The 22,779-nt window shown below is 47.8% G+C and overlaps 1 protein-coding gene across 2 annotated transcripts in view; it reads left to right on the forward strand.

Annotated features, from left to right (window-relative positions):
• Positions 1–678: 678 nt before the first annotated feature.
• The window catches only part of LOC127031298 (ribonuclease-like), a 304,542-nt gene continuing 282,441 nt past the window's right edge, over positions 679–22,779 (forward strand). Inside the window, exons 1-2 of one of the 2 annotated variants that reach the window (XR_007768511.1) lie at positions 679–991; positions 1,571–1,736. Coding sequence is in view for 1 of the 2 variants with exons in the window: in XM_050918048.1 (XP_050774005.1) it covers positions 935–991 (57 nt within the window). In the remaining variant the exon portion in view is untranslated. Of the gene's footprint in view, positions 992–1,570; positions 1,737–22,779 lie in introns of those variants that run through there. The other variant, XM_050918048.1, reaches the window with a different exon arrangement.

Here is a 22,779-nt window from a genome sequence, read left to right on the forward strand (position 1 = left end):
CCCTTAAATCACAAGACAGCCTCACTGGAAAAACACAACACATGTCCAGCACAGTCCTTAAGTGTTCAAAGGCTTATGTTCTTCTTCTCCCCAATGTGACACACAAAGGCAGGAATTGCTATGCAGACAGGGGAAAATATTTTTAAAAAGAAAATAATGACTAATAACGCTTAATAATGATGAATATGAGGATTCTCCATTATGAGACTAACAAGAAAATACCAAAACTGTGAAACTGAATATTTCTAAAAGGATTGGTTGTAGATGGCTCCTATATGGCAGCAAGGAGAACAAAATAGTAAAGTGAGGGACAGGGAAGAGGCGGCTATACTGTATCATGGGCACTAGGGACAGCAGAAGGTGGGGGTGGGGAAGGGGCAGCTATACTGTATAATGGGCACTAGGGGCAGCAGAGGGTGGAGGCGGGGAAGGGGCGGCTTTACTGTACAATGGGCACTGGGGGCAGCAGATGGTGGGGGTGGGGAAGGGGCGGCTGTACTGTATAATGGGCACTAGTGGCAGCAGAGGGTGGGGGCGGGGGCGGGTAAGGGGCGGCTTTACTGTACAATGGGCACTAGGGCCAGCAGAGGGTGGGGGCGGGGAAGAGGCGGCTATACTATACAATGGGCACTAGGGGTAGCTGAGGGTGGGGGGTGCAAAAACCCAGATAATGTGACCAGTGTTCAAAGGCAGATGAGGAGCCGGGTGCTGTGGGTTGTATGGGAGGGACAGAGCATGGCTAGAGGAAGCAGCAGGGTCCCCTACCTGTCTAAGCTGGGCCCTACATCTACCCCACAAGGAGCACAGGAAGCCCTTTACAGCAGCAAATGACAATTTTCTAGGACATTGGTGTCCCAGTTAAGCGTGTATCGGTCAGTTGTATCAGCATTGGGTGGTGGGGAAGACAGCTTTGCTCCTGTGCGGCTCACCTGCGATGGGTATCCCTCCACCAAAGCAGATGTTGACAATTGGGATTGGCGTGTGGATGAAGGTATTGAGACTTTTCCCATAAATTCCTTGTTTTTTCATCATCGTGTTGCAGTAGGCTGTGGGGCTGGGGATAGTCCACCTGGTACATATTGAATATTCTGCTCTGAGTGATGACACATGGCTGCCTGTTGGACATGGCCAGCTCGGCGACTAGAAGGACGAGGGACAGACAGTAGGAGCATAGGGTTGGGTCCCCTTGGAACCAGGGCCGTGCCCGTCCCTGGATCGACCTGTGGTGGGAAGAGGGGTGGAGATGGCACAGGGTGGGGATCTGCATTCTCCATGGCATTTCCTGGGCCCAAACCCCTCCCACCCCAATCTGCCCCCAAAGCCCCACCCCTCCTGATATTCCTGCCAGCCCCACTCTTCCCAGAGCCCCTCCCATTGTCACAGCCCCATTGTGCTGGGGGATTCCCAGAAACTGGCCTCCTCTAACCCACTGTTCTCCACCCAGAGGTGGAGATTGAACCCAGGAGTCCTGACTCCCAGCACCTCTGCTTTAACCACTAGCTCATACTGCCTTTCACAAATAAACCCTGCAGTTGCAGCTTCATGTGTCACTGTTCTCTCCTCAATCCAGGCTGGCGGACTCTCCTGCAATTTACCCAAGCTCTTGTTCCTTTGCTGTCATCGGAGCGATGGATCCCAGCCTCTGCTGAGCTGAACCTCATACTAATCCTCCTGCCCGTCTTGGAGCGGGTTATATAGAACCCAGTGGACGTGGAGGTGGAGGAGTGGGAGGGGAAATCCAGGAAGCCATTGTGTAAGCACAATTTCCCTGTATCTGGCATTTAAAAACAGCAGCCTAGAAGGCTGGGCTTGAGTGGGGAAGAAGCAGCAGATGTCCTGCCAGAGACCTGGGCTCCACAGAAACATCTAAGGAGCATCTTCCCAGCAAGCAAAGGTGTGATTGTAGTGCTGGTAGATTTAGCCATGCCAGGTTTAACCTAGCTAGTGGGGGTAATAATACCAGGCCTTTGCCCTGGGGAAGCTTCCCCCATGCCAGCCCACCAGGGACTCTGGGTACTTACTCTGCTTGCCAGCCTGTGCTGAAGTCCAAGCCAGGAAGTCCCCATGGCTGTTGTTTCCCGTGCTAGCTAGATTAACGCTACTACAGGATCACCCACCCATGCTGTAACCACACCTTCATTTGCTGTATAGACTCACCTTGCGCCCTGACCCACTGGCACCTTCCCAATCCAGTCCTAGGCTAGAAACTCACAGCTCTGCCGGTGCCCCCCAATCCTGGCCCGCAGCCCCTGCAGTTCCAGCCCTGGGCTCTGTTGCAGTAAATTAGGTGGAATATATAGACTCAAGGATTCAATGGTGTTAACCTGGCCCTGTCACTGTCCAAGATTCAACAATGTTAAACAAGGTTTGGGATTTGGTTTCCAGAGCCCTTGGCCTGCTCAGTCCCATGGCAAACGCACCTTTAACAATCTTTTCCATCTCTCATTAAAGACAGAAAAGGAGGAAAAACAACTCAAACATTGGAAATGTAAAGTATAAAGGCTTTTATTTTAATGGCATCCATTGTTTTCTTCCTGGTTACTTGAGAGATTTTGGACGGACGCCACCCTGTGTGACAGTCTTATAAATGGTGTTAAAGATGGTAATAACTGTCCTTTGGGGACAAAGAGAAGAAGTTAGTTGTGATGGCTGGAGCTGTCGATGTTATAGTCCAATCCTGTCTCCTAGAAGACAAAACCCGACAGACACACACAGGAGAGGGGAAAGAGATGAATGACAAAGAGAGAAAATGCAGCTTCTGTCTCTGGTGTGACTCTCCCTCGCAGCCTCGCAGCTAAAGAAACAGACACGGAACACAATCTTACCGGCCGCTCTGAGACTCGGCAACTTGAACTAGCCTGGGTGTGTGCAGGACATTGCTTCTAGCTGCTTTTTGATCACAGGGCCACAGCAGTGCTCTGAAATATCCAGTCTTGGCCGGCTAGAACAGATTTTTCTTAGACAGAAGGAAGGAGAGGGGCAGGAAAGGGGAAAAATAAGCTGGGAAGGAAAAAGGCACATGGGGTGGGGAGGCAAACTGTCCCATCCAAAGGGGTGGCTGCAATTTAGCCAGAGCTGTGGAAGTGGCCATGTAAGCTGGGTCCCTGTCTCTTGGGTTTAGGATGAAGGAGGCCCAGGGTGTCATGCTGCATACTGTTGTCCCAGGAGATGCCAGGGTGCAGCCATGATGATAATCCTCGCTCCTTCCCCTGAAAATTTTGTGTTTGCTTCCTTTCCTCTGTAAATTTTTCTCCTAAACTCCCCACCCCTGTTTGAGGACCCCCAAAGGAAGTGATGGCTGGAATACCCCTCCCTTCATTATAGAAGTCTCCAGTTTGGCCTAATTTCCCACACATGAATTTTGATCCATTGATTTCTGGTCCCAAGCTTCTCTTGTTTACCAGGGATGATCTTAATGCAGGCTTTCAGTGCGATCAGGGGGCCTGTCTGTTTGGACTAATTCAGTCTCTGTCTCACTTTTCTATCTTTCTCAATTAACATTTATTGCTACGTGTGATTGGAGATTTCATCAACTTTTACACTTTCCAGTTGACCTTAAAATTCAGGGAAACTTGTAGGCCCAGTTATTACAACAGCTCTCCCTCCTCTCCCCCTCCCCCCCCCGCCCCCTGTCCCCCTTCAACCTGCAGCCAAATGTAAGGCACCTGAAGGTCCCAGAACTCATGAAAATTGCTAAGGACCTGAGTGTCCTAATTGCTTGGGTGACTTGAAAGTGGCAATCAGAGCACACGCACCTGTTGGGCTGCAGTGCTGTCAGTACAGGAAGAGTATCAGAGGGGTAGCCGTGTTAGTCTGGATCTGTAAAAGCAGCAAAGAGTCCTGTGGCACCTTATAGACTAACAGACGTTTTGGAGCATGAGCTTTCGTGGGTGAATACCTACTTCGTCAGATGCATGCATTCACCCACGAAAGCTCATGCTCCAAAACGTCTGTTAGTCTATAAGGTGCCACAGTACAGGAAGAGCGTATTGTAGCCAGCTTGAGGTAGATCAAACTTTCCGAGGACAAATTTAAAATGGCCCCAACCTGACTTTCACTCACCACTCTGGATTGTGGCAATTAGTGCTCTGATCCCTGAGCAGCACAACTGCAGTGGTCAGTGGAACAGCATGACAAAGGGTGACGTGTGATAATGTAAGGGGACTGTTGCCCCCTTATTAGCATTCAGTGGGGTATTTGGTTGCTAGCTCCCAGCACTAAAAAGGGAGGGGTCGATGGGAAATCAGGAGCCTGAGGCCACGTCCAGACTAGGAATTAAAATCGATTTTAGATACGCAACTTCAGCTACGAGAATAACGTAGCTGAAGTCGAATTTCTAAAATCGAGGTACTCACCAGTCTGGACGGCGCGGCATCGATGTCCGCGGCTCTCCGCGTCGATTCCGGAACTCCGTTCGGATTGATGGAGTTCCGGAATCGATGTAAGCGCGCTCGGGGATCGATACACCGCGTCCAGACTAGACGCGATATATCGATCCCCGAGCAATCGATTTTAACCCGCCGATGCCGCGGGTTAGTCTGGACGAGGGCTGAGACTGACAGTCTCCAGGAACAATGTGGAGAGGCCAATGCTCCAGGTCAGCCTGATTGACAGGACGGGCTGGCTAAGCAACGAGTCAGGAAGCCGGGGGTGGGGGGTGTTCCTGTCCTCCCTGTGAGCTGGAATTGTGAGTCAGATGGAGTGGGGCCCAGCTAAGGAGAGAGCAGGGAGCCCAAGCTGAGCTGCTGGGAGCAGAGCTGCAGCCCCAAAGCCAGAGCACAGCCCAGAGAGAGCAGACCTGCCCTGGGAGGGGAGCTGTAGCAACCAGAGCCAGAGGGGCCAGACAAGCAACCCAGGAAGCAGGTGAGAGCTGAGAGAGAGTCACAGAAGCAGCCTGCAGAGCAGACCTGCCCTGGGAGCAGAGCTGTAACAACTGGAACCAGAGAGGCCAGAGAAGCAGCCCAGGGAGCTGAAGGCAGAGCAGCAGCAGCAGCCGTGCTGAGGCAGTGTGGAGCTGGCGCTGGAGCAGTCTGGAGCCGGGTATGGTGAGCAGCTGGGGAGAGCGAGGGGGACCCTGGGCAGTGGGCCCAGCACAGGGAGATGCCTCAGCCAAGAGGCCCTGCAGGCCAGACTTGGAGGGGGATCATAACCCTGATAGAGCAGGGGTGATGCTGGGGAGAAGGGTCCTGCCACCCAGAGCCTGAGAGTGTGTGTCCACCATCAGAACAAGTGTCCAACCCGCAGCGTCCCTGCAGCACAGCCAGGGCCTGAGAAGGAGGCCTGGGACCTACAGGGAACAGACTGTGAATTGCCCTGACATTCCAGAGAGACTGTTTGTAATGTTCTCTGCCACAGAGCAGGGTGATGTGTTTTCCTTTAACCTTTTCCATTTTTCCTTATTTTTTTAAATTAATTGTTAATTAAATAACTTGTATTTGCTTTAAATGTATGATGTGATCAGTGGGTCAGGGAGGGGCGCAGTGCAAAGAGAGTACCCCAGAGTGGGGACACCCTAGCCCTTGTCCTAGGTGACCACAGCAGGGTTGGGGGTTGAACCCCCCCGGAATCCTGGGTCCAGCCTTGTTGGGGTTATGAGGACTCTGCCAGACAGGAGAGTGGAAGGGGAGTCCTCAAGGGCAGGGAGGCCTCTGGGTAAAGGAAGTGGGAGCGAGGACTCAGATCCTTTCGCCAGCCCTCTTCACCGGGGTAGTGCAGAAGCCAGGAAAGTTCCCCACAATAGCGGGACCATTCCCCCGCTTACAATAACATTGTGCATTGTGGCACCTAACTGCTACATTATTCTTTCCCTGCAGAAGAAGACCTCCCATCGGATGTTGTATCTCTGAGGGGCAGAAATGTGTTCTTAAAATTTCAGCAATGAAAGAAGGAGAGAGAGATGGCGAAGGACAAACTGAGAGAGAAAGAGATTGAGAAATGAGTGATGTAAATTATTTTATTTTCTCTTAGCACTTACGATGGGTCTGAAGTTTTGGAAGAAACAGGTTGCAGTGGGTTGCAATTGAGCTTCCTCTCCCATTGTCTCTAGGCAAGGGAAGGAAGGCAGGCATGGGGAAAGAGACACTCAGAGGAATGTACCAAGGTATTCACAGAACACAAACAAACACCAGAAGCAACCCTGAAGACAGAAATAACACACAAAAGACAAATGTTTCCACCAAAAGATACAAACACCCATGAGGAGGAAGAGGAGACATGCAAGAGGCTCATACCCACAAAACAAACATACACACAAGAATGATAACACGATACAGACAATATTGACTTAAGCAAGAGAGTCAAACACCCACAGCCCAGCCCTACAAAGAAATCCAAACGAAGTCGGGAAAGATGACAAAAATGAGTTTGGGTTTTCCCGTTTTTGGCAATAAATACCACTAAAAAAGTGTTAATATGACTAGGGCTAGTTGCCAACCACAGTGAGGATTACCCCATACCAGTGTGAACCATGGTTCTACTGTTATAACTTAATCCAGACTAGGGATTGCACTGGAAAGTGGTACAAAAACTGCTCTCTGTCTTTCTCTCCATCCATCCTCATACACACTAATTTCTCTCTCTCCATCAATCAATCCCCACTTATCCATCTCTCTCTATTTACTTATATTCGTGCCCATCCTGTTCCGGGAGTCTCTGAAAACGAGAAAAAAATTCCAGTGCACTCCTTAACTGTTTTGTGGCTTCTGTTCTTGCTATCCCCAGTGTAACACAACCAGACAGTGATCGCTTTGCAGGTATCAGGCTTTGTGGAGTTTAGGGAGCACAGGGAATTGCAGATGGGGCATAATATTGCAAAATGAACAGAATAATGTACAGTAACCCTTAACTATGCTGAATATCAGGATTCCTCTTTATTTGATTGAATGCACAATACCAGAAGGGTGAAATTGATGGATATTTTTTAATCAAATGACTGTTTTTAAGATGGCCACTATATTGCAGCAGGGAGTACAAGATAAGTATGGAGCAGTAATACTGTATAATGGGCACTAGGGGCAGCAGAGGGTGGAGAGTGGGCACTGGTGGCTATAGAGCAGTGGTCCCCAACCTTTTGAAGGACCACTGCGGCGGTGGAGCACCCGCCGAAATGCCGCCGAATTTCGGCGCCGATGCCTCTTGATGACGCCGCTTGCCGTCGACAAGGGATGTCATCGAGAGGTGTCTCTTCCGAAATTTGGGAGCGATGTCTCTCGATGAGGTCACTTGTCAACGGCAAGCGGTGTCATCGAGAGGCCTCCCCGCCGAAATTCAGGAGCAACGCCTCTCGATGACGTCACTTGTTGGCGACAAGCGTCGTCATCAAGAGGCATCCCCTCCGAAATGCCGCTGAAATTCAGCGGCATTTCGGCGGGTGCTCTCCCAGGGTCCAGGACGCGGGGACCACTGCTGTAGAGGATAGAGAATGGGCACTAGGGACAGGAGAGGATGGCAGCGGGTAATGGGTGGTTATACTATACAGACTAGGGTGAGGGGTGGAAACCACATGACCAGTGTTCAGCGGTGGCTGAAGAGCCAGGTGCCATGGCGGTGTGGGAGAGGGGGTTAGAGGAAGAAGCAGTGTCTCCGACCTGCCGTCCATGCCCAGCCTGTGCCCTACATCTACTCATGATAGTAAACAGGCAACGCATGGCAACAGCGGATGATAATTTGCCGGCGATAGAATGTCCCATTGTACAAGTGCAGGCCATAAAGAAGCTTGTTATATCTGCAGGTGGTGACTTTGAAGAAATATTTGCTCTTGCGTAGGTTTGGAGGGAAGTGTGTCCCGTGCACACGGCAGACGCTCTTGATAGCTTCGATGGGTATATGGATGAAGGTGTTGAGGGGCTTCTTAAATAAATTCAATCTGCGCATCCTCGATGTGCAGTAGGCGTTGTGCCTGGAGAATGAGCTCCGTAGATAGTCCACATGCTCCCACAAGAATGTTTTGAACACTGGGGTACATGACAGCCCACTGTCCAAAGCCATGCAGGCTATCAGCAGGACAAGGGGCAGCAGGAGCAAGGTGCGGGGTCCCCTCATAGCCATGGCTGTGTCTGTCACTAGATCAACCTGCAGTGAGGAGAGGGGGATGGATGGAGACAGTGTAGGGTGGGGATCTGCCTCCTCCACAGCACCTCCTGGACATGACCTTGTCCCTTCCCACCCCTCTCTGTACCTAAACCCCACCCCTCCTGATATCTACTGCCGGACTCACTCTGCCCAGAGCCCCTCCCATCCTTCCAGCCCCATTGTGTTGAAGCCGTCTCAGAACCTGGCTCATCAGGGGCTCCATTGTGCCAGGTGCTGCCCTGACCCCCACCGAGATCGGGGCCTGCTCCTCTAACCCGCTGCTCCCCATTTCCCTCCCAGAGCCAGGGATAGAACCCAGGTATTTGGTATCTCGAACTGTGACGGGGGGAATTCTGCCCATTGTGCCAGCTGCTGCACAGATTCCAACTGAAATCATCTCCCACCTCCTCTAACCCTCTGTTTTCCACCCAGAGGTGGAGAGTGAACCCAGGAGTCCTGACTCCCAGCCCCCATGCTGTAACCACTAGAACAGTGATACTCAGACCTCAGTAGCTAAGGAGCCAAATTAACAATTGACATTACCCAAATAGTACTAGTCAGATTTAAACAATGTGACAGGCAAACATTTAGTTTAGATAGATAGATAGATTGATGCCTGTTATACTGTTATATATATCTATATTATTCTCACAGCAAATAAGTTAATAAAAATGACAGTGCAATCTGATAGCTTAATCGGTTAACAGTAAAAACATCTTGATTGGTTAATAACTGAGATTGGTTACTAATTAAATCAAACAATGCTTTAATATCATTTGCTACAAAGAGCCGCAGGAGACACATCAAAGAGTCATGTGCAGCTCACGAGCTGCAGTCTATCACCCCACTAGCTCGTGCTGCTTCCTAAAAGCAAAACTCTGTGATTGCAGCCCCATGTGACACTGTTTTCTCCCCTGTTCAGACCTGTGGAAACTTCTGCAACTTACTCAAGTCCTTGTTTTTCCCTGTTCTCAGATCAATGGATTCCAGCTTCTCCAGAGCTGAACCTCACCCTGATCCTCCGTCCTGTCCTGTAGCGGGTTATATAGAGCCCAGCCAGATATGGAGGGATAGGAGTGAGAGAGAAAATCCAGTAAGCTATTGGGTAAACACGATTTCCCGATATCTGGCAATTAAAAGCAGTGGATCAGTGGGCAGGGTGTGGGTGGGGAACGAGCAGCACATGTTCTGCCAGAGATCTGAGCTCCACAAAAACATCTCAGCGTGCGTCTCCGCAGCAAGTGAAGGTGCAGTTGTAGTGTGGGTGGGTGTAGCCATGCCATCTTTAATCTAACTAGTGTGTGCAGCAATATCAGGTGACATAGACTTCACCCCGGAGTAGCTGCCCGAGTGCCAGCCTTCCAGGGACCCTCATACCTACTCTGGTTGCCACCTTGTGCTGTAGACCATGCCAACATGTTCCCATTGCAGTTATTTCCCATGCTAGGTAGCTTAACGCTAGCGTAGGGATACCCACCTGTGCTGCAATCACATCTTCGTTTGCTGTGTAGATGGACCCTGAGTCCTGACCCATTGGCACCTTCCCAATCCACGCCCAACCTGGAAACTCACAGCTCTTCCGGTGCCCCCCAGTCTGGACCCACACATGCCTGCAATCCCAGCTCTGTTGCAGTAATTTAGGTGGAATATATAGACCCAAAGTATCAATGGTGTTAACCTGGCCCTGTCACTCTCCAGGATGAAACAGTGTTAAAGGGAGTTAGGTATCCAGAGCTCTCAGCTTGCTCAGTCCCATGGCAAACACATCATTAACCATCACTTTAACCTCGTATTAAAGATACAGAAAAGCAGGGCCAGCAGCCCAAGCATTTGAATTGTAAAGTACTAAGGCTTTTATTTTAACTGCATCCGTTGTTCCTTACCCCGTTAGTTGGGGAGAGTTTCCACAACTCCCCGTGTGATAGTTTCATAAATTGTATCAAAGATGTTAATAATTCTTCTCTGGGGACAAAGAGAAGTTGTTAGTGGCTGCAGCTGCCATGGTTGCCGCTATTGCTACACTCCAAACCTCTTTCCTAGAAGACAGAATGCACCAGACACGAGAGGGGAAAGAGAAGAATGGCAAAGAGAGACAATGCGGCTTCAGTCTCTGGTGTGACTCTCCCTCACAGCCTAATGCTGGAGAAACCCAGGCCTGGCACATGATCTTACCAGCTGCTCTGAGACTTGTAGCTTGTACAAGCCTGGGGTGTTCAGGGCATTGTGTTTAACAGCTTCTTTGGTCACATGGGCACAGTAGTATTGCGAAAAATCCAGTCTTGGCCAGCTACTGGCTAACACTTTTATTAAACAGAAGGAAAAAGGAGCGGCGTAGGAAAGAAGAAAAATAAATTGGAAGGAAAAAAGGCCACAGGGTGTGTGTGTAGGGGGGGCAGAGGGCGGGGGGGACAAAGTCTCCCATCCCTAGTGTTGGTTGGGATTTAGCTGGAGCTAGTGGAAGTGGCCTTGTCAGCTGAGTCCAGGGCTGGTGCAACCGCTAGGCAAACTAAGGTGCCAAGATTTGCGGGCGCCGCTGCCAATCAAGACGCTGGCTGCAGATTGCAGCTCTCCTGCCTTTGGAAAGTCAGCAAAGTCCTTTGATCTGATTGCTGTGTTGATAGGTACATTTACACAGCAGTAGCTCCTCTGTCTTGTAGATTGCACAGCAGCAGCCAGAAGAAGAGTGGAGCAGCTTGCTGCAGGAAGTGTAAGACCCCTGCTGGGGCAGATCTGTGCTCTCAGTGTGGTGCAGCCGGGGCCGGCTTGCATGGCATGCTCGGAGAGCGGGCTGCAGGAATTGCACACAGAGGCTGGGAGCAGGGAGAAGGGAGGGAGGTCACAGCTGGCAGCTCTGCGGGCTCTCTCGCATGGAGGGGCAGCTAAGCTGCTTTAACCCACCTCCCTGCGCCCCAGCTTTCTACCATCCCAACCCTGCTTTGGCGTGAGAGCTGCGCACTCTCTGCCTCACAGTCCTGCCTGCCCCTGCCCCAGCCCCCCTGCCAGAGGGAGAGCCCAGCATTCAAGTCCCCAGCCTGGGTGCAGGACAGACTCGTGAAGGCAAAGCAGGCGACGCGTTCCCATAGCCCTGTTGCAATTGCACTTGGCCCTTTGCTGCTGCATGCCAGGGACTGGAGAGGAGGGCGCCCATTTCACTCTTTGAATCCTACCCCTCCCGCCACCCCCCAGCCAAACCCAGATTGCACCTTCTCCCCCCCTCCACACCCAGACCCTGTCTGCTCCCCTTGCACTCTCCAGCCAAACCTGATCTCTCAATGTCCGAACCCAGTCGGCTTCCCTTCCCCACCTAACCCAATACCCTACTGACCCAAACGTGGTCTGCTCCCCTTCCGCTCCCCAGCCAAACCCAATCCCCCACTGACCCGAATCCAGTCGGCTTCCCTTCCCCACCAAACCCGATCCCCCAGTATGACGGAGTATCTGCCATTCTAATTTTATAAAAACAACAAGGAGTCCGGTGGCACCTTAAAGACTAACAGATTTCTTTTGGCATAAGCTTTCTTGGTAAAAAACCCACTTCTTCAGATGCATAGAGTGAAAGTTACAGATGACACACGAAGAGAAGGGAGTCACCTTACAAGTGGAGAACCAGTGTTGGCAGAGCCAGTTCAATCAGGGTGGATGTGGTCCAATCCCAGTAATTGATGAGGAGGTGTCAATACCAGGAGAGGCAAAGCTGCTTCTGTAATGAGCCAGCCACTCCCAGTCCCTATTCAAGCCCAAATTAATGGTGTTACATTTGTAAATGAATTTTAGTTCTGCTGTTTCTCTTTGAAGTCTGTTTCTGAAGTTTTTTTGTTCAAGAATAGTGACTTTTAAATCTGTTATTGACTGTCCAGGGAGACTGAAGTGTTCACCTACTGGCTTTTATATGTTACTATTCCTGACGTCCGATTTGTGTCCATTTATTCTTTTGCGTAGGGACTGTCCGGTTTGGCCAAGGTACCTGGCAGAGAGGCATTGCTGGCACATGATGGCATATATCACATTAGTAGATGTGCAGGTGAATGAGCCCTTGATGGTGTAGCTGATGTGGTTTGGTCCTCTGATGGTGTCACCAGAGTAGATCTGGGGACAGAGTAGGCAACGAGGTTTGCTACAGGGATTGGTTTCTGTGATGTGGTGTGTAGTTGCTGGCGGACTCCTTGTTGTTTTTGTAGATACAGACTAACACGGCTATCCCCTGATACTTGATACCATGCAAGGCTCTAATTTTATTAATTTTATTAATAACAATAATTGGATATTATAAAGGTAGAATAAAATGTATATTTTGATATGAAAGAATGAAGGAAGGAAATAGTGTATTGTGTGTAGAGTATGTGATTTATTTTAAGATCCATGCTATGTTGTGCAAAGTGAAAACAATAGCAATGTAAACACTGTCAGGTTATTCATTCATTTTTATTAAATATGTAGTCTAAATAATGAAATTAATAAATTTTCAAGCCAAACGTGTATTAATTATAATGAACAATCCCATATTATGCAGTATTCATTTTTGAAAGTTTATAATAAGCGATGCTCCGGGAGGGTCGGGAGGGGGTGGAAGGTGGAAGTTTTGCCTAGGGCTCAAAATATCCTTGCACCAGCCCTGGCTGAGTCCCTCTCTCTGGTCCAGACATCTCTTGGGTTTTGGACGAAGGAGGCCCAGGCATGTCATGATGGAACCTGTGCTATCAGGAGATGGCCTGGATAGCAGCCCTCATGATAATGCTCACTTCTTCCCCTGCATTCAGTCAATGATTGTTGCATTTGCTTCCTCTCTCTGACAAATTTTCTCCCAAACTCACCCTTTTGAAAGGAGTAAAGGGAGGAACAGCTTCTCCCTTCGCTATTTTGTTCACCAATTAGGCCTAATTTCCCACACACCAGTTCTGATGCATTGATTTCTGGTACCACACTTCTCTTGTTTACCAGGCCTTGAATGGTATCAGGGGACCTTTCTGGGCTAATTCCGTTTCTGTCTCATTTTTGCACCTTTCCTTATCAAATTTTCTTGTTATATGTGATAGGAAGGTTCATAAACTTTCACTCTTCACAGCTGAGCTTAAAATTAGGTTAAATTTGTAGGCCCAATTATTAGAGCAGGTCCCCATCTCTCACAGTTCTAGATATCCCAGCTGTGGGCTCCCACACAGCTCTGCCAGTGCCCCTCATGTCTGGTCTGCAGCCCCCCTCCAAGGTGCCTAAAAGAATTGGGTTCCATGAAAATTAGTGGGGAACCTAGCATCCTAATTGCTTGGGGGACTTGAAGGGGGCAGTCAGAGCACATGAACCCCCTGGGCTGCAGTGCTGTCACTACAGGAAGAGGGGATAGTAGCCAGCTTATGCTAAATCAGGCCCTGCCAGTACAAATCAAAATGTCCGCAACAATATTTCAGCTCACAGCTCTTGATTGTTAAGCTGAGTGCTCTGGCCCCTCAGCAGCAGAACTGCTATAGTCAGTAGAACAGCATGACAAGGGGTGACAAATATTGCACATTGTGGCATCTAATCATGTATTCTATCCTTGCAGTGTAAAAGCAATTCTTTGAAGGAAAGAGAACTGCCACTGGATGCCGTTGGGTGTCTGCCTTATTTCTGAGAGCAAAAATGTGCCCTTGTAGGTTTAATGATGAAAAAAGGAGAGGGGAGGGGATGCAAACTGAGAGAGAGAATTTGAGAGAGGAGGGGGGTAAATTATTTTCTCTTGAGACCAAAGCCAGGTGTGGAGTTTGGGGGAATAGGTTGGGTTGGATTGGAATTTGGCTTCCTCTCCCATTGGCTCTAGGCAAGGAATGGAAGATGGTATGTGGAAAGAGAAATTCGGAGGTGTCAAGGTGTCACTCCCATTCTGAACTTTAGGGTACAGATGTGGGGACCTGCATGAGATAACCCCTAAGCTTCTTTACCAGCTTAGATCTAGTAGCTGCCACCATCAAAATGTGGGAGAGTCATTTGGAAGCTCTGTCTTCCCCCCAAATATTTCCCCAGTCTTTATCCCCCTTTTCCTGGCAGGATTGAGACTGATTCACCTCCCACCAATTCCTGGTGAGCCCAGATCCAAAAAATCCTTGGATCTTAAAAACAAGGAAAAATCAATCAGGTTCTTAAAAGAAGACTTTTAATTAAAGAAATAAAGTGAAAGGAAAACCTGTGTGAGATTAGCATGCAAGCTACTCTCACAGACAACAGATTCAAAACACAGAAGACGTCCCTCTGAGCAAAAACAAACCCAATTTGATTCTCCCTCTTACGCAAAAACGAAGTCACAAAAGAAAATAAACATCATCTAATACATTCCTTCTCTAAACACTTACTACTTCTAAGAAATGTTAGATGGCTGATTCCTGGATCCTTCACTCCTGCACAAACTTTTTTTGAACAAAGACTGATTTCCCTCCTCCCTCTTTGAAAACATCTTGTGCCCTCATTTGTTTCTCTGGTCAGGTGTCAGCTAGGCTAGGCGAACTTCTTAACCTTTTGCAGGTAAAAGAGGAATTAACTCTTAACTGTCTGTTTATGGCAGGAGGAATACAGTCAGATATACAATGTGGCCTGATCTATAGATTAGGAATTAATTATATTGTTTACTTAAGAATTTTCAGTTCTCACTATGAGGGCTGACAGGTTCTTGTTCCAAGCTCATGCTTGGTACTATTAAAATCACTATATAATTAGGAAACCTGATGTGCAAAGCAGCAATGGTCAGACTATAGGATCCCTTTTTTACTGAAAATAGTTTATTAATGCATTTGGCAAAGTCACACTCTAAGCCAGCAAGTTAGATAGAGATACTACAGAATGTAGATCTGAATGTTTATATACTCACACCATCCCTTGCAGAACAACCGGAAATGTTAGCCATTCTCTTTCTTATCACCACCATCTTCCTCTCAACATCAGTGGCCATCATCCCAGCATCTCCCAGGGGCTATGTACCTATTGGGTTTCTGGGAAGTGGGTGGGCGGAAGCCCACCCACTGCTAAAGGATCCCCCCCCCAGCTTAAGAGGAGGATCCACAGGACCTCAGAACCCCACTGATTCCGGGGGACAACTAATAAAAGAACAAGGACAGGAGTGAGGTCAAAGGGTCATAAGAAAGGAGCCTGATGGTGACACCGAGCAGAGAACCCCGGACAGCGCCCACTGCTCCTCGAAGGCGTCAAGGGAGCCAGCGGATGCCGCCCAGAGGAACTCCGCCGGGATACGTGAACCGACCAAGGACCAGAAACAAGCCGCACAGTCACAGGAGTCCCCATCGGCCAACCTCCTCTCCCTGGTTGCGTGGATGGCCTTTTTAGCCAGGGCGAGGAGGAAGTTGACCACGAGGTCCCGCGACTTTGTGGGGCCACGGATAGGGAGTGCATAGAGACCAGGGACTATGTAGCGGGTTGGTTACGGGCTTCTGCCCTGAGGGGTTTAAAAAGCGGCCTGGCAGGGCTTGAAAGCTGCAGGTCTAAAAGTTGGGCTGATAGGGGAAGCGCCCACAGCTAGGCCACACCCTAATTAGGCCACCGCTGGCCTGTATAAAAAGGCCAGGGAAGCCAGGCCGAAACACCCTCCCTCTGGCTGTAGAGAGAGAAGGGCCTGGCTGCAGGGAGCTAGATAAGGTACGTAGAATGGAGCAGGGCTGGGGAAAGGCAGAGAAGCTGGGGAGCTCCTGCCTGGAAAGCCCATGGCTGTGGCCTAGCATTAGGCCAAGAGGTACTGGAGGTTGCAGAGGGCAGCCCAGGGATAGGCAAAGGCTGCATTCCAAAACCCTTTGCTGATGATGAATGGATGATATTGCAGTCTGCCCCAGTGAACAGGGGCTAGATGGAGAGTGAGCAGTAGCCAATACTGAGGCAAAATGAGGATAGTGGGGTGGGGGATCCCCTGGGAGGGGGAGACCCAGATTGGTGGGTACTGCCAGAGGGCAGCACCCCAGTTAAAAGAGGCACTGGGGTACAGGGAGGGACTCGGGGCCAGAGGACAGGTGGATCACTGGCCTGCAGAGGGCACTCCTGGCTGGAAATTGAGCTAATTCCTGAGGACGACCAGCAGGAGGTGCGACGGGTGAGTCTGGCCCGTTTACGGGCTACATCTCTCTCTTCCCCCCTACCTGCATACAGGCTGGAAGGAAACTCTTAGACATAAGAATATAAGAATGGCCATACTGGGTCAGATGAAAGGTCCATCCAGCCCAATATCCTGTCTACCAACAGTGGCCAATGCCAGGTGCCCCAGATGGAGTGAACCTAACAGGTAATGATCAAGTGATCTCTCTCCTGCCATCCATCTCCACCGTCTGACAAACAGAGGCTAGGGCCACCATTCCTTACCCATCCTGGCTAATAGCCATTAATGGACTTAACCTCCATGAATTTATCTAGTTTTCTTTTAAACCCTATTATAGTCCTAGCCTTCACAACCTCCTCAGGCAAGGAGTTCCACAGGTTGACTGTGTGCTGTGTGAAAAACTTCCTTTTATTTGTTTTAAACCTGCTGCCCATTAATTTCATTTGGTGGCCCCTAGTTCTTATATTATGGGAACAAGTCAATAACTTTTCCTTATTCACTTTCTCCACACTACTCATGATTTTATATACCTCTCTCTCTATATATATACCCCCTCAGTCTCTTCTTTTCCAAGCTGCAATGTCCTAGCCTATTTAATCTCTCCTCATATGGGACCCGTTCCAAACCCCTAATCATTTTAGTTGCCCTTCTCTGAACCTTTTCTAATGCCAGTATATCTTTTTTGAGATGAGATGACCATATCTGTATGCAATATTCAAGATGTGGGCAAACCATGGATTTATATAAGGGCAATAAGATATTATTCATCTTATTCTCAATCCCTTTTTAAATGATTCCTAACATCCTGTTGTTTTTTTGACTGCCACTGCATACTGCATGGACGTCTTCAGAGAACTATCCACGATGACTCCAAGATCTTTCCTGATTAGTTGTAGTTAAATTAGCCCCTATCATATTGTATGTATAGTTGGGGTTATTTTTTCCAATGTGTATTACTTTACATTTATCCACATTAAATTTCATTTGCCATTTTGTTTCCCAATCACTTAGTTTTGTGAGATCTTTTTGAAGTTCTTCACAGTCTGCTTTAGTCTTAACTATCTTGAGCAGTTTAGTATCATCTGCAAACTTTGCCGCCTCACTGTTTATCCCTTTCTCCGGATCATTCATGAATAAGTTGAATAGGATTGATCCGATGACTGACCCTTGGGGAACACCATTAGTTACTCCTCTCCATTCTGAAAATTTACCGTTTATTCCTACCCTTTTTTTCCCTGTGCCAAAGTTCATAGGCCTCAAGACTTACGCTAACTGCTGAAGCCAGCGTCTTACAGGGTACAGGCCTGTAGGTTCCTTGAATTACTGTTGAGTATAATAAAGGCAGAATATAAAGAAGGCAAGGCAGTGAATGTAAGAAAGGCAAGCTAGCCCTGTGGGCTACAGGTCTCCCCTCCCCTTGATATAGTGATTGTTAATGAGCCCTATTATGTAAATTTAGGGTCTTACTCCTTGTTTAAACCTATGCTTTTATATAACACAACAGAGAACAGATAAAGGGGAATTGCCACTTTCCCAATTAGCATATATGCCCATGTGGTGTAACAAAATTTTAGATCCTGTAATCTTTCACTCCAATCAACCACAAAAATATCTTGATGTTTTGGTATTACACAATACTGGCCATTTCCACTACACGTCACCCTTCTCATACGAGCCTCTTGCTTTAGTTAGCCTGTGAGGGAAGACGATGATGACAATGGATTCTGTTGGTACATTCCTTCTGGCTGCACATCAGTGTGTTCACTTCAAACATATCGTCTGTGCCTATGTAGCAATACCCCTTCTCTGAGCAACAGGCCATTGGTAGAATTTTTCACGATTGGGTGTTACACTACCAGAGGAGGTACATTGGTGAGTTCATTGTAGACATTGTCTTCATGGTGACCTACTGAGTGGATAGCTGCCAAGCTACCAGACACATCCTTGAACATAATCAAATAAACTGTGGACAGGACACATAAGGGATTTTTGCCATGGCTTAATCTTGTGGGACTTGATGTTATGGGCATTTACCAACTTTTAATTTGATAACTTAATTCCTTTCACGATCCGCAAAAACCTGAGATGTCTAGGGGAGTCTATTTCCATTATGCTCCTTACATTTCATTTGGCAAACCTCGTCTTAAATGGTTAATTGTACATTTACAATGATCTATTACCTTGTGTAAAACCAACATGTGCTTTTACTTGAGGGGCAGACAATCTGAGCAGTGAAGCCTCAGAAACTAAATACTAGAATGAAATACAAACAAATAGCTAACAAGATTTCATCCCAGTATATTGTAAAAAACAGACCTATACATCTCCTTGCCCTGTTGGGCATAATTACCCCAAGACCATGTTACCTTGGCTGGAACCTGATTTTTGTATTTCCAATGGTTGGATTATGTTTAGCAATTTATAACACAGATAACCTATATATTTTCATATAATAAAACATTGTACCTGTAATATAGCTATTAATCCTACATTAATGTTACAGTGGTTTGCTCAATATACTTTTGGATTTTAATCTGGGTTCTGGCAAAAAAAAAACCCAGCCACATTGCCTGACAAACCACAAATCGAAATTATATAAAATATATAAATATAAATTAGTTGTAATTAAAGTGTTGCGACAAGTTATATTGTCTCATATATGTAAATATAAATGTATTTATGACTGACTTTTGCAAGAATTAAACTACCACTTGTGTCTTATAAGAGCAGCCCTACGGGGCTAAACCCTCATTATATTGAAATAGTGTGGTACAAGGCTCTTGCTTTTGAGTTAGATGCACAACAACACAAAACACAAACGCACCCGACAAAGACTCAAAGACCCACGAGGAGGAAGAGGAGACATGCAAGAGGCATTCAAGGAAGAGGAACATACCCACAAAACACAAGCATAGACACAAGACATGAGACACACAAGCTTCACATAAGCAAGGGATTCAAACACACACAACCCAGACCCACGTGCAAATGCAAACATGAGGTAAGGAAAGATGTGACTCACAAAAGCCAGAGTTTGGGTTTTCTTTTTTGGGGGAGGGGCAATGAATACCACTAGAAAGGTCCTTATACTTCTATGACTTGTTGCTCTCCATAGTGAGGATTAAGCTGGTGTGAATCATGGTTATTATTGCTGGTATACTGAGTCCACTTTAGGGATTGTACTGGAAATTGGAACGAAGACTGCTTTCTCTCCATCCATCCATCCATCCTCATACACGTTCACTTCTCTCTTTGTCTCTATCCATCCATATATCCCCACTAACCAATGTCTCTCTATCAGCTTATATTTGTGCCCATCTCATTGTGGGAGCCTCTGGAGGCTGGCAGATGCTACAGGAACATGGGAAGTTGTTATTGCCATGAGGATAATCTCCATAGGCATTCTTGATGGGTATAATTGATGGAACTGCCTAGCTGGGAATGAGGCTTCCAGCTGTTATTACCCCATGCAAATTTGGAGTTTTAAAAGCTTCTAAACTATCTAATGTCCTACTTTTGCCTAAGCTAATTCTTCAGTTTCCTCAGCTTTAAATTAATCATCTCAGCTTCTAGCTTCTGGTGGGGATTAGAGGCTGGAGATAGGGGCTGGGAGTCAGGACTCCTGGGTTCTACCCCTGGCTCTGAATGAGGAGAGGTGTCTAGTGGGTTGGACCTGGGAGTCTGGACTCCTGGGTTTTATCTATCTCTCTGGGTTGGGAGCGGGGTCTAGTGGGTCAGAGGAAGCTGGAAATCAGGACTCCTGGCTTATATTTCTGACTTTCAGAGGAGAGTGGGTGTAGTGTTTTGAGCAAGGGGGAGTGGGACCCAGGACTCCTGGGTTCTTTCTCCAGTCCTACAGCTGTCTGGGCATTGAGGTCTCAAACTGAATATTCCCCCCAGGATATTGGTGTCATGCACTAAGCACATGGGTGAGATCTAGCTGACTTCAGAGTGAAGGGGTATAATTGTTGTGTTGTAGTTTGAGGGGTATACTGCTGGTCCTGTAAACAAGGTGCTGTGAGTTTAAATCTCACCAGCGCTTGGATTAACCATTTCTTTCACACTGTCTCCAACCCAGTGGCTTGCAGTTGGACAGGAGACATCTGCTCAGTGCTAGGCAAATTTTATTACTCACATGGCATCAGATCCAGCTCTCAGGTGTCATGCACAGAGTCCTCTTGAGCTGAGCTCTCTTCCTCGAAATCCATGGGACATTTAGAGGTGGAAGAAAGGTGAGATAGGAGCAAAGTTGCTCAAACGCTGTCCATTTCAGAGACTTCTAGATGCTCAACAAACCTGACCAGCTACCAACTGCAGTCCAAATGCAGAATGCTGCCTGTAGCCACAATGGACCCAGCACTGATTATGAGGTCAGAACAACCCCTCCTGAGTTTCCTCCCTTCAGCACAGCACCTGTCTGGTTGGCACTTGGGGAACTGGGGTCCGCAGAGCCCACAATGGAGAATGCTGAGTGTGCCCTGGAGGTTTCTAATTTATTTACAGGTGAAGTGCTTTGACCAGGGGTCAAACTCAGCGTTAGACCAACAACCTGCAATTTCATGTCTCCTCCTCTGACTTAAACGACGTTAGAAATGGGGCTAATGCCCCCATTGGGTTTCATGGATGCTGGTCCCAGCTATTATCTGAGGCCAAATAAATAAATAAATAAATTTTAAAAAAAATCTGTCATGGACAGTACTTGGTCCTGCTAGTGAAGGCAGAGGATTGGACTTGATGACCTTTCAAGGTCCCTTCCAGTTGTATGAGATAGGTATATCCCCATATATTTTATTTACCAACTAGCCAGTTACTCACCATTTTGTAGTTGTGCATTTAATTTTTCCTTCCTAAATGCACTTGTCTTTACTGAATTTCATCTTGTTGATTTCAGACCAATTCTCCAATTTTTCAAGGTCATTTTGGGTTGTATCCTTGTAGCCCCACTTCTAAAGTCATTGGAAGAGCTCCAGAGCAGGCCACAGACCCTGTTTAAGTCAGAGGAGGAGACATGAAATTGCATCTCTGGGCTTCATCCTGCTATGGATGATTTTCTCATGTATATATGGTTCTGCCTTCTGCTCTGACTACCTAGTTTCCTGACTATGGCCTGATTCTCCATCCCTGCCCTCTGACTTGTTTCTTGCTTCTGATCTCTAGGCGTGACAGCCCAGCCTGATTCCTGGTAATTAGACCCTCAGCCCCTGCCTAAAGCTAACCCATAGGACAGGCTGCCCATGACCCAGCCCTGACACAATCTAAATTTGAAAACGCTTCCCTAAACTGGGCTCGATAACACCCAGGGGCAGGGAGTTTCACTGGTTAATTGTGAAGCCAGACACCCTGTGTTATGGTCTTCAGGGAGAAAGCAGGTGGTTGTGAGCCAGGGGTGCATGACCACAGAGTGATCTATCAGGAAGGAGAGAAAACACAGGAGTAACGTTGACTACTGGGCTCATTCATCTAGGTGTATGACTCTTACTGCCAGTGTTTGAGTGTTTACCTCCCTGATTCATGTGATTTTTTTCTTTGCAAAGAGGAACAATCTTGCAAATTGCATTTTAGAAAAGGATAGAGAAAGGAAGACAGGAGTAGAAGGCTGTGGGCAAAGGTGCCTGGCGTCAGACTGGGTTTGAAAGTCCAGGAAAGGGATGCTAGTTGCGGGGTGTCAATGGGGTGGCAGAGCTGGAGTGAGTTAGAGACCTCTAGATGGGGTTCAGGACTGGAGTGTCAAGGGACAACAGGAGTTGGATCCTGTCTTATGGGTGACACCTTCTTCTCAAACTGTGCCTTCACCCCTCGTCCCCTTCATACAAGGGTCTGTGAGTGGCTAATAGATTTAGGTGTTGGCAGGGGTAGGATGGGAACATGTGGCCCAAAAGAAACTAGAGCCTACAGCAGACACATTAAAATGCTCAGCGGCACTGCCAGGAACCCAACTCCTTTGTTGCTGGTCTAACACTGTGTTTCCCACTGCAACTGCCAACAGCCCATGGTTCAAACCCTAGAAGAGGCAAAGTTTGACAATGACTCAGTTTACTTCTCCTCTTGCAGAAGGCTCAATGGGTTCCATCTGGATGGATCCAGCCTCTAGCAATTATTTTGGGGATGTCACAGACCAGGGTCCCACCAGCTTAGGCTCTGACACTACCCAGTCCCAGCTGTACCAGGGCCAGAAATTCTCCCAAGAGAGGAATTGTACAAAATCTTGCTCAGAGAGAAAGTTTCTTCCTGATCTTCCTCACTTAGTGAAAGGCTCCTAACCTGGAACATGAAAGTTTATATTTAGTGTGGGTTCCAGTTTTGGGAGGGGAGTGGGGTCTAGTGTGCTAGAGCAAGGAAGGCTGGTAATCAGGACACCTGGGTTCTTACCTTGACCCTGGGAAGGAAGTGGGGGCCAGCAAGTTCAAGGTGCATAAAGATTCAGGATTATTATCTTTTATTCCAGCTCACGGAGAAGAGTGGGGTCCAGTGGATTAGAGCAGGCCCAGCAGTCACAGTCAGGACTTCTGGATTCTACTCCTAATATTAGGGAAATGATTAAGAGTGGGTTGAAAGCAAGGGGAACCAATCTGGAAAACCACAACATATTTCCCAAGCACTCCTTAAGTGTTCCTCATGTTTTTTCTATCCCCAGTCTCACACAATGA

Source organism: Gopherus flavomarginatus, chromosome 11 (genome assembly GCF_025201925.1).
Source record: "Gopherus flavomarginatus isolate rGopFla2 chromosome 11, rGopFla2.mat.asm, whole genome shotgun sequence".
NCBI lineage: Eukaryota > Metazoa > Chordata > Testudines > Testudinidae > Gopherus > Gopherus flavomarginatus.